We start from the raw sequence: 16124 nt of genomic DNA, 5'->3' as shown, positions 1-16124 counted from the left end.
CTCATTTCACTTTGAAAGTGAAGAACATCTTGATACTTGATAAAACAAATGGCTAAGGTTAATGAAGGAATGAGGGTGATTAATGAGATAAACAATTTGGAGAAGTCATCAACTTCCACTTACCCCTCAAAAGCCCGACCATCCTTCTTCACTTCCACTTACCCCTCAAAAGCCCGACCATCCCTCTTCACTTCCACTTACCCCTCAAAAGTCCGACCATCCTTCACCACTTCCACTTCCCCTCCAAAAGCCCAACCTACCTTGCACCCCTTCCACTTCCCCCTCAAAAGCCCAACCTAGGTAGAAGTTGTTCCTTGACAACCTAATATCCACAGCCTTCCCTCTTCACTTCCTTCATCCCTCCAAATCCACGGCTGGAAGGAAGTGGATGACAACTCCAAGGTCAAGAAGAAGATCAAGATAAACAGGACTTTGTCAGCAAGCATAAGTGGTTAAGGCAAACGTAACTTGGAGAAATCACCAAAATCTTCCCTCACATGCTGAAATCCACGGCCCAAGTCTCTTGCTTCCACTTCGCCTCAGGATCCACAGCCAAAGACAAATCAGGGTAAAATCAGAAATTCAAATCAGATCAGACCTTAAGGCATAACAAAATCAGACATAAGATCAGAAATCAGAACATCATTTCACCCCCATTAGGAAGGCATATCAGATTAGAAAGCTTGGAAAATATGTGAATGCTATTTATATTATTTGTGTTTGATGCTATCTTATTTGTTGTTGTAGGTGATGAAGGGAAGTAATTGGCTACAAGCAACATCAAGGTCTGATGCAGGAAGTAAGCACGTGGAATGATGGAGAGAAGACATTACAACTTGGAGGGAACTTCATGACACGAGAAAAGACAAGGAAAGGCGCATCAAGGCAAGTGCAACAGTCAACATCAAGGAAGGAACATATGACCATCTTGAATTTCCTTCGGAAATCCAAGAATACTTGTCAGGATAAGAAGGCAATCTAAGATAGGAGATTCAAGACAGAGAGCAATGCAAGAACATGTTCTAGACATCATAAGGAAGGATTTTCCACACAAGAGAAAGAGAATGCAAAAGTGATCAGGTCAGAGAGGATGATGCAATTTGGGAATATCTTCCACCATCATCTCATTCACATCACAGGCTTGGAAATGTTGAGTATCAAGAGATATTGCCCGAATCACAAATAATTGTGATGAGTTACAAGGAGTAGGCTGAGGTGGCATTGAAGTCATCACCTATCCATCATTCCAAATTAGGGTGTCCAGATTCAATGCACTTCACTCATCCAACGAGGAGGACAACTACCACATGTGGAGGCACAAATCTCGATATACCTAACCTCATCATTCATTGGTCAACATCAAAGAAGGACATGTGTCCTATTTATTGTAATTTTATCATTGGTCAAGCATTAAATGTTATGTAATGGGTGTAACAAACCCTAATTAGGGTTTCTATCTTTCAACCTTGGCCATTGATTTGGATTTGATCCAGGTCATTGAATTGTATTGAGAGCACTATATAAGACTCCACTCTCTCATTTGTAAAGGTTAATAGTTGATTGATAGAGAATAGTTGACAGTAGATAATTAGAGTAGAGTAGGAGGAGAAGGTAGAAATTGTTGCCAAGCTTGTAAATAAACTTCCTTTTCATTGAAGATATGGTGGAATGTGTTGTTTCTTCTACATATTGCATGATTTCTTGTTGTATCCTCATCTTAGATGAAGTTCATTGATTGTGATGGAGTAATGTGTGGATGTTGATAATTCCTTGCTTCATACTATTTGTGGTTGGATGATGTTCAATTGCAATGCATAGTTAGCCTGAACATTAAAATGTGCTAAGCTCAATCGTGGATATGTTTATTCAAGTTGCACCAGTGTATTGGGTATTTGGGTGAATGATTCATGATATGAAAGCCTTTCATTTCCTTGTAAGATCACATCCGTTTTGTGTAGTTGGCAATATGGCGAAGCAAAGCTTGGTTAAGGAATGTGTCCATCCTAGAAGGATCCAGTGTTATCATTGATCTTAGGTATAAATTAGATTTCTCTAAACCCTTATCCTTTTTATCTTTTTTTCAAGTCAATTAGATCTCAAGTTCTAGCTGCATTCAAGCGAGAGTTCAAGTATCAATGCAAGTCCCCCTTGTGATTCTAGCAATATCACATCAAGCAATTGAGCTTATCCACACATCAAGACCTGACATTTGGAACCTTAAAGTCACCTCAAGTGATCACTTAGTTCAGCATTTGAGGAGATTTTATTCAAGAGAGGATATGATACCTTGGTATTTTATTTTGTGTATGAAGTGCATAAAAAAACATCAACACCGCCCTTCCCAAGATTGCTTGTCCTCAAGCAATGACAGTTTTAATCTTGTTAACCATATGATATAATTATCTTTTGTAACCCTGGTATTACTTTAAGTTGCAAATTTAAACTAAAACTCACAACAACATAATCTAGAGTTGGAAATTGGCAAGGTTCATAATTTTCTCCCACCCTCATTTCGCATCACTTATAAATGTAAGAACTGATTAGGTTGTCCCAATGTTTGCAGCATATCATATATATCTCTTAATGTTAGAGAAAGAGTTTATATATTAAGATGAGGATTAGAAGCATGACACACATCCATGTAATGTTCTATGACGATATTTTCCCTTTATTTGTCAGAGTAACCTTAAGGTTTCTATTATCACAAAAGCTTGCACCCTTGCTGAGCTATCAACTCAGCAACCTTGTGAAACATGGAAACAACCCCAAAGTGTGGGATCTTGCGCAAGGGGGTTGAATCTCCGGAAAAGGCCGGCTTCCTTCTCAATCCAGGTGTAGGTGTTGAACCAACTCAACACTTCAAAACTTACTCCCAAGCCTATCCTAACAACTTGCAGAGATAAAGGGAAGAGAGAAATGCTTAAAATAAAAGGAGGTGATGCACCAAGAAGAGATTGCTCCTCTCCCTACCCGAAATGACACAAAGAATCAACTGAAATACCCAGGAGCTGCACAAACTTCAGTTGTATGAGTGACCCCAATACATGTATGGAGGTTAGAATTCGTTAAATGTCAAGAGGGGAGAAGGTTTCCCACAAGTCACACTCAGAAATAAATTAACACAGCATATATGAGAGAAGAGCCACAAAACATACACCTATGATGAAGGTAAGGAAACATACACAACATACATAAGTTGAAGGAAGGCAAGAATGGTGATTTCAATTCATTATAAGGCCAATGGCCAAACTTACAGTTGCAAAAATGTAAGATAAATACAAGAGAAGTGAAAGAGCATAGAATAGCTCAAGCCAGCAGGGAGAGAACCCTTTACAATGAGGCTCAACAGCCTTTATATAGAAAATTGGTTACAAGAGTGATCATGACCCCTGTGTGTGTAGAGAAATGTCAGTCTGGGAGTGCAAGGAAGTGCATGCACTTGACTTCTGTACATGCAAGCAACCTAGCCATACCCTGAAAATGCAATCCTGAGAAGGGTGGATTGACTGACCTTCCAAAGTCAGAGCATGCAGACATGACATAAGTTACCACAACAAGCATGGCCCTTTACCTCTCTTGATGGAAATCCTGCCAAAAACATTAAATGCACCCATGTGGCTCCACAAAAGAAGGTACACAAGTCACAAAAGTCGTCGGAACATTTAAAGCTTTAAGTGTTGATCACACCATTCGGAAGTGCTGCAAGCCAGGAGGAAGTCCGAGGACTTTGGAAACTAGGGTTCCCGAAGTGGGGAAGACAAGGAAGGAACTTCGAAACCTTGGGTTTCCGGAGTTCCGGGGAAAGGGAAGGAGAAACTAAGAAAAAGGAAAAGGGGAGACCTAGCAAAGGAACTTTGGAACCTCAGGGTTCCGGAGCTCCGAGGAACAAAAAAAGGCTAAGGAAGGAACTTCGGAACCTCGGGGTTCCGGAGTTTCGGGGAAGAGGGAAAGGCAGCAAGGAAGAGACTTCGGAACCTCGGGGTTCCGGAGTTCCCAAGAAGGCAAAGAAAGGGAACTTCGGAGAACTGAAGATGAAGGGGAAGGAAAGGGAGGAACTTCAAAACCTCGGGGTTCCAGAGTTTTGAGAAAGGGGAGAAGACGAGGAGGGAACTTCGGGGTTCCGAAGTTCCGGAGAAGAAAAGAAGAGAAGGCAAAGAGAAGGAACTTCAGAACCTCAGGGTTCCCGGGTTCTGGGTAATATGAAAGAAAGGAAGCAAAGGGAACTTCAGAACCTCGGGGTTCCGAAGAAGAAAAGAAGAGAAGGCAAAGAGAAGGAACTTCCTCCAGGCAAGACAACACTTCTCACCTCATAATTCTTCTGCTTTTCTCCTTGATCAACTGGGGCAGCGCTGGTCCATGGATCGTATCTCTGATCGGATCTTACTGATGGACCAAAGGTGTCATAAAATGACAACAGTTTCTATGGAGAGATTTCAAGCTGACATATTTCAAGTTTTACTATTGAGATCAGTTCTTACTAGTTGGATAAATTGTTTCCAGATCTTGAGGAAATAAGGGTGTAGCAACTACTAAATGTACTCCTTAACACCCAAATCTCCTTATTAACTCATCTTGGGCTTCTCCTAATAGTATGGCTTCACTGATTTACATTGTGACAATATATTCTTAATTTCAGAAAAATTGATGTTAATTTGTTTAAATGGAAATAGCGGAATCCCAAAGATGGATTAGTATCCTAAAGATAAGCAATATTGTGTTGGACATAATTTGGAGGAACACAAAAATCTTGTGAACGAACCTTTCATAAACTTGTATTATGTATATCAAACTACTCTTGTTTCTATGCCACTATTGATATGTTCAATAACCTCCTATATTGATTTACTAGTGTCTTGTCAGTGCCATTTATGGTGAATCTTAGGCTTATTGTAAGTTATTCATATGCACTTCCATAAGGTTGTCACTACATTTTGATACTGCCCACCATTCCTTGGTATGTATAGGGTTTGTGAGGTGTATTCACGTCTCATAGTTTTCATGGTTATTCATAAGGAAATACCTCCTATACTTCTTAGCACACCCACTGCAATTGTCTCAACAGATTTGTAAACAAGACTTTACTCTCTTTTCATTATTTCATACACTCCCTATTCAACCTATAGATCACCGACCCCTTCAATAGGGAGCAATACTACCAGGTCATGAATCATTTGGCTCTCTTTCTGGTCACTTTGCAATACAAGAGACCAACTACAATTGATTCTTAGAAAGTATGTCAGTAGCTGTTATAAACGTGGCGTGACTATCACTTTGAAAAACATATAACACTATGATTTTATATGATCATTATGGAATATGATGTTTGAAATATTATTTCAAAACCGAGCTCATTATTTTCCCTAGAGGCTGATAAGATCAAAGCTCTAATACCAATTGTAAAGTCCACTTTTGAGATTGCCCTAAATTCACAAGTTCCATTAAAATAAGAAATATAAATAGTTAAAGTTGTAATTTACCAATCAAAATCCTTTAAGAAATATAAATCCTGGTTTAGCTCCTATAATCATGTTAGATAATATTGGAAATGTAATTCATAAGATCAATTTATTTTATTAAGGTTAGGGTTTAATAAAAAAAATTGCATATTTAATAAATTGCATTAATTACCCTTTTGATGGCATTAACTTATATTGAACTTAATAAATAGGCAACATACTTAAATATAGTAATCAACCATGTTGGAGGATTGAATGAAGAAACACGATAGGGCACCCAAAACATCCGTCATCTAAGCCCAAGGGTGTGACTTTGCACCCCTTGGCCCCAAGTGGGAGGCACTTTGGACACCCAACATGGGGTGGCATACTTAGTGGGGGAGCCCATTTCTGCCTTCCCTATTTGTGCCGCTTCATTAACCCACATATAAGTGTGTCCACAATCAATTATCACATAGATTGGAGAGGAAGCCGCAATAGGCCACCTAGAACATCTCATCTAAGCCCAAGAGAGTGACTTTGCACCCCGTGGCCCCAAGTAGCAGGCACTTTGGGCATCCATCATGGGGTGGCCTACTTAGAAGGAGGTTAAGTCTCTGCTCTCCCTCCTTGCACTCCCTTACTAACCTTGTCATGGTTGATTGCAGCAATGGAATAGGAATCTAGATATCACACATCGTTGCCTATATCTGATATATGAGAGGTTATGTAACAAATATATTATCATGTTGCATACATATTATTGCATATATCGATATGTGATGAATTATGCATAAGAACATTATCATGTTGCATACCAAAAAGACGATTAGGATAGATTCCTGTATATGATTTCAGATGATTTGATCTAGCTGTTTCATTTTAGATGATTATAGATTACATATAATGTTTTTTGTTCTGATTTCTATCCTTGATCTTGTTCGATGCATGAGTATTTCTGTCCTTCAATTGCATGATTCCTCAAAATAATATTTCCTTTTTATTTTCTGATTTTCAAGTATGTACCCAGACCATATAAACAGAACTGACTTATGTTTCAGATCAGGACTTCTTTGTTTCCAATCTGATCTTGTTCAATCTGTTATCTTCTCCTTTTTGTCAATCTTATCTGATTTCCTTCCTTCCTCCCTTTCACTAAATGAATTTCTTCATCATATTGTCCTCAAGGGAGGACAGTGAGTCACAACTCTTCCCTTTTCCCAAGAGAGGTATCATCTCAAACTAACTGCTGCCTCTTCATTACTTAGCTTCTGTTTGTTTAGGTGTTCTGGGTGGGCCAATTAATAATTCCAGTCAGCCTTCTTTAAATGAATCATTGATATCTCAATCTAGTCGGCTCTTATTTAAATATCAATTATTATTTTTATTTTTTCTTATCTCTGGTCAGCTAAATACAATTCCCCTTACTTCAGGTTGGCCCATTTCCTTTGTGATGCAGAGCCTTGTGAAGGATTGAGTTTGACAAGACAACTTCTTGAACACAACCCAAACTGATAGGACCAATTTGAAATCAGACTCACAACAATCTCAGACCCCTACACAAGACTCTGAACATCAGTGGAAACCTTCAAGGTATGATGGACAACTCATCATACAATTCTAAGCCTTAACCCTCCAAAGCTTCAACACACTCTCATTAGTCATACTTGGACATAGTATGAGGAACAATGGGCATAGATTAGGAGACCTTTGAAAAATCTTAGAACAACCTTTGCAGACCCCAAATGAGTTTAGATTTGACCACAACCTTCTTGCTAAGGTTTACCACAACGTAGGCATCAATTAAGCCTAGTAGCCCTTCCACAGTAGGCAGTCCTAATACACCCAATCACAAAAGGAGTGAACACAATTTGTTTACATGAAATGACATCATTCAACAAGGTTAAAAACATATCACAAATTCAACCCTTGATGTCTTGGACTTCCTATGAGGACTAATGCTGCCCTAATAGCCCTAGAGCCCCAATTAGGTCACTTTTACAAAGCAACTACCCTTTAGATTGATCAAACAACCAAGCCACCACTTGGAACACCTTCTAACAATCTCCAAACCATCAAATTCACCAACATTTGGGGTCCAAACACTTACAATTCTGCCCAGTTCACAAAACTCAGTCAATTACATAACTTGTCACATGAGGATGCCAGGTTAAAATTGCTTGGTTCTTCCTCCATTCTTCATGGCCATCTCTGAAACCTCCAAAATCCTATAATACACTTGTAGACTTGACATTCCCCAAAGAGAATTGATTTTTAGATCAGGGAATGTCAAGTTATAGCCCCATTTGTCCAAAACCCTAGGTTTAAGTGGGTTTGCTGACCCGGTAGGAAAGAAATGAATGGATCTCCCTCCAAACTGCACAAAAACACTTCAAATCACTTGGAGAAGGAAGTTAACTCAATGCTCTAACATTCTAAGTTCATGTTGTGTCTGTACCAATCCGTACAAAAGAGAATCAAAGGACTGTTACACGTGTTTGCAGCAAAATCAAGGAAAACAGAGATGTTTGTATTGCCAATTCTTCAAAAAAATGCTTCAACAACCTTGCCTCGGTTTGGAAGAGGCTTATATAGGCCCATATACAACTGACCAACCAGCTATAACCACCTTTTGAACCAAATAGCCATTGGTTTACAAAAAAGCACAAAATGTTGTCAACTTGACAACAAAAGTTGCAAAATTGCTCATGCAACTTTTTACAACTTTTACATGGGTACACAAAAATTTCCAAAACACCCTACAACCATTACACCTATGCCATATATGCCTCAAAACATGATTTCTAATGGTGTCACCCCATTTCCACATTTGGATGACGGTTGACCATAGTTGACCAACTAGGTCTTGTTAGGTTAGAATGCACAAAAATGGCATCAAGGCCTTACATCATGATTAAACATTATGAGATGGTCCACATGACCTTATTACATCATAGAAACATGAAAAAAACACAAAAGCAAAAGATATTGATCTTCATGAGCTTCCTATGTGCTCCGCTCCTGCACCACTTTGCAATTATATTTTATTTTTATTTTGTTATCCTTTTCCCTTTGCTTCAGGTCGGCCCTGCTCACCTGAGTTTTGTGGCTGCTACCCTATTTAATTGGTTGTAATTCCATTTATTGATGGGGACATGACATCAATTGACAAGTTGGATCCACCCACAATAGGCATTATCACAATTATGTTTTTGTCGTGGTTGGCAGGTTCAAGAAAAATACAAATATAATGCCCTAGAAATAGGGATCTCTATGGAGGAAACTACTAAGTTCTTTATGAATGTGTGGGTCTATTTTGTCTTTCCACAAACAATCATGTCCAACAACAACATCAAGTTCCTTAACATCTTCTAGTTTAAACTACAGTCCATGATGGACACAAGATCAACCAAGTTTCACTACATTCCCTCCAAGTAGATGAGCAGAGATAGTCAATTGCATGGTCGTGCATTTCCTTTGGATGTACCATTCAAAGCATTGAGACACATGTGATAAGAGTCTCCCAACACAATTATAATTAAACCATCAATGGCTCCAAAGAACATAGCACACTTTATGTATGTCTTGAGTTTCAACTGTCGGCCCTGTTAGGAACCAGGAAGGACAACTGAGAGGGGGGGGGGGTGAATCAGTTGTCAATAAATTACAACCCAAAACAAATTATTCCAACTTAAAACTCGATGCCAGTAAAACAGATTAACAGTTATAGTAATACTGGTACAACTTAATGCATGAGACAGAAAGGAAAACAACATCCACAACACATGACACAGAGATTTTGACATGGAAACCCTGTAAGGGGAAAAACCACGGTGGCAAACCTTACCCACAATCAGATGATACTACTACAGATAGTAAGTGAATACAATAATGGGGTATGCACATGCAGAAAGGCCAACCGCCTAGAGCTCACTGCTCAATCACAGAAATAGGAGTCACATTGACTACACAGTTGGATGGTTAAATCCAATAACAATGTGTTGTGACGTATTCACACATCCCCCCATTGCAAATGGGAACCCCTACATTTTTTGCTTTCTAGGTTTTTAGGGTTTTGTCTATTAGCCTTTGTATTTTGAGTGTCGCCAGGGGGATCACTAGGATGGCAGGCTCTACTTGAGCCAGGGGGAGTCAGCAGGTGCTCTAGGTTAGGGTTTCTTTGAAAGTCTCCCTTAGGCCTAGTTTTGCTCTTGTTGCTAATAGTGTCTTGTTTGAGTTTCAAGAGGTCAATGAAGCTTGGTGAGTGAATATCATCTTTGAAGGTCTGAGTTAGGTCAAATTGGTGAGTGATGAGGTCTGGAATGTCATCCTGATCTTCAAATGTCCTGAAATTTGGCTAAGTCTGGAATGTCATCCTGTTCCTGAAATTTGGCGCTGTCTGGAATGTCATCCTGATCCTAAAATTTGACTAAGTCTGGAAAATTGAAGAATCCTCCAAAAACTAGATTTTGCATTATAACTCCTGGAGGTCCGAAACCACTCTCAAACATCCTAACAATATATATGGAATATAAAGTATAAGAAAGAAGAAAGATATAAGGAAATGTCACTTATACTTAAATGTTATATTCCATATATGAATCCTGACGAAGAGACCAAAATGTCAAATTTCGCTCCTGACCCTTCCAAAGGGTCCAAAGCGAATTTCAATTTCGCTTCTGACCCTTCCAAAGGGTCCAGAGCGAATTCCTCTATAGGACATTCTACTTTGATCCAAACTTAGAACTAACTCATTCCCAGGCATTATTGAGGGCAAAACACTTATTTGGAGTAAAGAAATATGAAAATGAAGTCAGGATTTGAGCATAAGGAGGAATTTCGCTCCTGACCCTTCCAAAGGGTCCAGAGCGAAATTCATGAGACCCTTTTTTCTTCACAAAACCTTGAAGTGAATGCTAACTTGGACTGGAGGATGATCAAGAGAGGCCTAATAAGTTATATCCAAGCCAAAGAAGGGAGGAAAAGGGTGAAAATGGGCCTAAAATGAGAATTTCGCTCCTAACCCTTCCAAAGGGTCTAGAGGAAATTCACTTTTCTCTATTTTGCTCTTTGATATGGCCAAGTTTTGGATTTTTGAGGCATGGTTGAGGAGGCTTTGGTGCATATTTGCCTTTGAGAAGAGGTTTGAGGCGATAAAGTGGTAGAAATCAACCCAAAAGGAGAATTTCGCTCTTGACCCTTCCAAAGGGTCCAGAGCGAAATTCCCTATAGGTCCTATCCTTGGCCTAGGTCCAGAGCGAAATTCCCAAAATCTCTCTTTTCCTTCCATTTTGTGTCAACCCAAGTGTGGATTGGGGTGGATTGAACTTGGAGAGACCCTTAGACATGCATTTGAATGGCTTGTGGCCACCAATGATCAAGATTTTGAGCTAGAAAAAAGATTTCGCTCCTGACCCTTCCAAAGGGTCCAGAGCGAAAACCTAAATAGGTCCTGTCCCTGGCCATGATTTTTAGCGAATTTCTCCTAGCAAGCCATTTTGAGGTCAAACAAAGTGTTGCAAGCATGAGAGAAGGATCCAAAGGGAGAGTCAAGGTAGAACAAAGTGAGAAGAATGGAGCTAAGTAAGAGAAAACAAGCAAAGAAAGAATTTTGCTCCTGACCCTTCCAAAGGGTCCAGAGCGAAATTCCTCAAACCACCTATTTTCTCCTTCTGTGAAGCCAAAACATTGATTCCTATGGCGTGGTTAAAGGTGGAGTGATGTATTTTTACTTTGTAAGATGAATTGAAGTGAAGGAAATGAAGGATCAAGTCTAAAACTTGAATTTCGCTCCTGACCCTTCCAAAGGGTCGAGAGCGAAATTCTAAATAGCTCCTGTCCTTGGCCTAGATCCAAAGCGAAATCCTCTTTTGGTCTTTTTGGGGTCAAATCAATGATATCTTCAAGAGAAAGCAATTCAAAGGTCAAGAGAAGTTCAAGGCAAGGAGATGGTGAAATTTGAGCTAAAATGCAAATTTCGCTCCTGACCCTTCCAAAGGGTCCAAAGAGAAATTCTTATAGGGCCTGTCCCTGGGGAGGATCTTGAGCGAACTTCATTTTGACGTCTTCTTGTTGATGTTTTAAGGTAGAACATGCTATGTTGGAATGAATTTATTATGTGTCCTTAATCACCTTTTGGTTTGTTTTGCAGATGGAGAAAATCAGGCCAAGACAAAGACGACCTATTCTAAGCCCATCACCATCAAAGACGTTCTAGATGCATAAAGGAGGACTCAAGGTGTTTTGAAGTGTTGGAAGACTTCAAGTGTTCGAGGAGTTGCAAGCTAGCCTCAAGACCTCATTCTACCACATGAAGAAACCACATGATGACAGAGAAGAATGAGACTTCAAGGCGAGGTATGCTACCAGAGAAAGAACACTTGACAATGAGGAAGCTCCATCAAGCATATGGGAATCAAGGAGGTACATCATTCATCACGTCAAAAGACAGAAAAGAGATCAACCAAGATACAAACGTCAGACAGGGTAGCATCTCAGTCACTTTTCCTCCAATCGGATTGATCCACTTCAGCATGTCCAGATTCAATGTACCTAACTCATCGAAGGCGGCACAAACTTCAGTGTACCGACCCCCACTTCCTATTGGTCCTCACTCCTGGAATGTAATTTTCTCATAGGCTAAGGAAGTTTGTTGTAACAAACCCTAATTAGGGTTTCTATCTTGTAATCCTAGCCATTGATTCTAAGTCAATCAAAGTCGTCTGTTTGTAAAGGGTTCTCTATATAAAGCCTTGGCTCCTCATTTGTAAAGGTTAATAGTTAATAGTCAGAGATTAGTTAATAGTTAGGAATTAGCAAAAGAGAGATAGTCAATTAGTAGATAGCATTTTAGAGTAGAGTAGAAAGAGAAGGCAAAAGATTGTTGCAAAAGACTTGTAAACTTCATTGAAGAAATGGTGAGTTCTATGGGTCGATTCAACAATTTGCATGGTCTCTATACTTCTCAAATTTGATTTCATGTTATTAGGTGAATGGAAGAAATTTGTATGATCGATGGTGAGATTTGTATATCCATACTACTAGCAGTTTGTTGATTGCAAACTTGCCTTGTGTAGTCAACTGGAATCATTCAGCTTAAGCTTAACTTCAATTATCGCTTCTTCATTGATATGCATCAACCTGACGGTGTCCATGCTTGTAGCGGTAATCTAAACATCATAAAGCTTTCCTCAGAAGATCGCACTAATCTTGTGGAGATGATCCTAGGATGTCAAAGCAAGACTTAGTTAGAGTTTCATCAAAGATCATCCATTGCTCCTACATTCTTAGTGTTAGAATTAGATCTTTCTCCAACCCTTATCCTTTTCCCTTTTTTAATCAAGGACCAGTGAAATTCCACATTCCAGTGATATCCAAAGCAAATCAGACGCTCAGGTCATCGAATGTAAGTCCCCTTGTGATTCCAGCAAAATCACATCATACCGCAAGAGCTTATCCACACGTAGAGACCCTACATACAAGAACCTTGGAGTTACTCCGATTGATCCTTCAGCAAGATCTTCAGCAGTTGGGAAACTTTGTTCAAGAGAGGATAAGATACCTTGGTATTTTATTCTGTGTTCGCATGTGCATGAAAAACACATCAACACAATGTATTGCTTCAATTTAGCATCTTCAATGTTGGATTCAGTACCGGTTTAAGCTCTGCGCATGAGGACCAAATACCTTCATGACCTTTAACAACCTTCCTTCAACCTTCAGATGATATCTGCGTGATTCGCACAAGGATCTGCTTATTTTCACTCTTCACAATGATCTTCAATATACACACACTCAAACACACTTCTTCCAAATAAGATCTTACAATTATTTATACAAAACCTAAGACCTCATCATTAGGTCGGCTCCCAAAAGATATTACATTTAAATCAATTACAAACTAAGCCTTGGTGCAATACAATATGTCGGCCTTAATACATTTACACATTATCCAATCAATAAATCATTTCCAAATCGCATTGTGTTGATCTGGAACATGTTTTCCTATGCCGGTTCATAACCTAGACCTATCTGCCGGTTAAGGCAAACATGTGAACCCGATTAGTCCAATATGCAAAACGCCAAATGCAAACATCCAATCCATGTCTTCGACATAACCAAATGATCTCCAGATGATAACAAGTCATCATCAACTTCCTGAGCTGCCGGTGAAACATATACCGGTAACTGTGCATAAGCCAATATCCATACCGGGACCACAATGTGCCGGTTCATCAACAAACCAATATAACCAAAGTGCCAAATCAACAATGTAAACCTCTAGAAGGATAAGTGTTGACATCAATGACAAAACCAATGCAACACGTGACAAAGTCATCCATAATACCAACAGGCCCCCATTTATGTAGCACTTCAAGTCATGTATGGAGACAATGTCCCATTCATTCAAGTAAGCAAATAAGGTGACCGATATTGTCAAACATATTTAACACAAGTAACATTGAGTTCATGAATTCTGCGAAGGACCAAAGAAAAACACAAGCATCACAATCAGCACCATGTTCCTCATCAGTGTTAGGTGGGTGAAAAAGTATGCTTGAATGTTCAAAAAGAGTAACTCCAAAGTCCACATAGGAAGCTTCAACCTCTTGGATATGGGCCATACACCATCATGAAACAAATGGGTGAAAATGAATTTGAAGTCAACTTGATGCCCTATCTCCAGTTGCACCTAGTGGTCACTTTAAACTGCTTTGCCCATATTATTAGATCTTATTAGCCATATCATGCACCTTGAAACTCTTGATCCCCATCTCTAAATCTGGAAAAATGACAAACTTAGTGAAAGGTATTATAACTTATAAGTGATCCTTGTGATCATGTTGGTATGCATTTGCAATAGAAAATAGAAGTGCAAGTACTAAAGAAATCGCTGATTTGAGACACTATCAGCTATGGATCAGATTTCTTTACACCTCTTATAAAACTAAATTACTATAAGTGCTGTTGACACTTGAAAACACCCCACTTATAATTTTTTGTCATGGGAGGAATACAACCTTGTATGGCTGTTTAAGGATACTAATTTGAATTTATAGAAAGTTTAAGAATTTGAATTTATAGACAAAAATAAAACTGATAAAGACAGGAAGCCCAAGAGGAGAAAATTTAGTGCTCATTCACAAAAAGGTGCAGGAAGATATCAAACATCATCATTCATGAACCAAAAGCAAAATTACTTTAAGTTGTGGAACACAACAGATTTCACAGTATGAAAGTTTAAATAAAATAGCTCCTGATCTATGGTACCTGATCTTGCAGATCACTAATTTTTTCTTCAATGGTGCGGATATCTTCTTCAAGATTTTTTATTTTATCATCATAACGGATTATTGTTTCTCTTGCCTTTTTTAAATCAGACTCCAAATTCTGAAAAGACAGTGGAAAATTTTCTCTGCAGAATAAGGGCACAGCATTGAAATATGAGAATAACAAAACAGAATTTAAATACATCAATTCATAAAAACATACTTTGACATTCTTCCCCAATCTGTTTTTATCTCATATACAGAGTTGGGCCATGCAGAAGCATGTAAGTACAGACAATATTCATAAAGGTCTGATAGAGAAAGTAACAGAGCAGAGACATCCAAAGTGAGGAGCAATAAGAATTCATAATACTAGTTATGTATGTCTCACCTCTAACCAAAGGAACTTTTTCCATGTCTATGAAGTTTTGAACAATAGTTGTTGCATGCAGTAGGAAGCCCTATGGTGAAGCAAATAACAAAATGAAAAAGAAATTTATGTCTGCTCTACAAGACACAAAGACAAAAACCTTAAAAGTAATAGATACAGGTGACAATATGTTATTTGGTGTCATCAGAAATTACGTAATTTCCTGCAAGCTTTGTTTTCAAGACAAATATTTTTTTTAAAGGAAACAGTATGATGGAATGATGAAGAGAAGTAGGAACAAAATAAAGTTATAAATGTGCTTCAATTGCTTCTCTATATCATTTATCACCAGTAGCTGCTGAGTTGGATTTTGTCTAAAAGGAAATCAATACAGATAGGATACAAGAATTTTGCACCAATAGAATTCTTTCAATTCTATAGGGTTCATGGCACTCAAATAGGTATCTAATACTATTAGTACCATTGAGCAACTGCAAGAGAAATTGACAAAATACTTATGCATTTTATCTCCTTAAACAGAATAACGCAGCAGGTTTTGAGGTGAGGGGCTTTTGCTTATAAATTCCAAAAGAAACCTGTAAATAGTACAATCTGAAAAATGGCTGAAATCATTTCTTTACAAAAGTTGTCGAGGCATGTGTAACTGTTTGTGAATTGTGTTTTTTGGCAACCATTGTTTGACATGGGTTACTTTCTTCTTTGTAAGACACATAATTTGTTAAGGGATCACCTTGAACACAAAGCACTGATGAATTACAATATGAAAGCTCCAAAGAGGGCACCAGACCTTTTAGCGGATGCCAATTATATTGCTTGTTGGCTGGCTAAGCAACAGTCATAATTTTATTTTGTTATGTTATCAATATTCAGGATTTTGTTGATGTTTGAAATGAGATAAGGGAAATCGATACTGGTAAGCAATAATCTTTGATAAACAATGTGTATGTTAACGACCTAAAGGCTCTGTTTTATATAATTGTAAGAGTTGAAAGTTAATCCCATGTCATCAGCTAGAGGGTAAAGACCCAG

General features: G+C 38.6%; 1 protein-coding gene across 7 annotated transcripts in view; it reads right to left on the bottom strand.

The window, feature by feature from the left end:
* Window positions 1–16124, bottom strand: part of LOC131073633 (regulator of G-protein signaling 1) — a 111109-nt gene that overhangs the window by 31408 nt on the left and 63577 nt on the right. For 5 of the 7 annotated variants that reach the window (XM_058010130.2, XM_058010128.2, XM_058010124.2 and 2 more), the window contains one exon: window positions 14706–14850. The exons of 1 other annotated variant lie outside the window; for it this stretch is intronic. In XM_058010130.2, coding sequence (XP_057866113.1) covers window positions 14706–14850 — 145 coding nt within the window. Of the gene's footprint in view, window positions 1–14705; window positions 14851–15095; window positions 15166–16124 lie in introns of all 7 variants that reach the window. One more of the 7 variants, XR_009112927.2, reaches the window with a different exon arrangement.

This window comes from Cryptomeria japonica, chromosome 11, assembly GCF_030272615.1.
Source record: "Cryptomeria japonica chromosome 11, Sugi_1.0, whole genome shotgun sequence".
NCBI classification, from domain to species: domain Eukaryota; kingdom Viridiplantae; phylum Streptophyta; class Pinopsida; order Cupressales; family Cupressaceae; genus Cryptomeria; species Cryptomeria japonica.
Note: the sequence above shows the minus strand (reverse complement) of the source record. Positions and strands in the feature narration are given on the sequence as shown.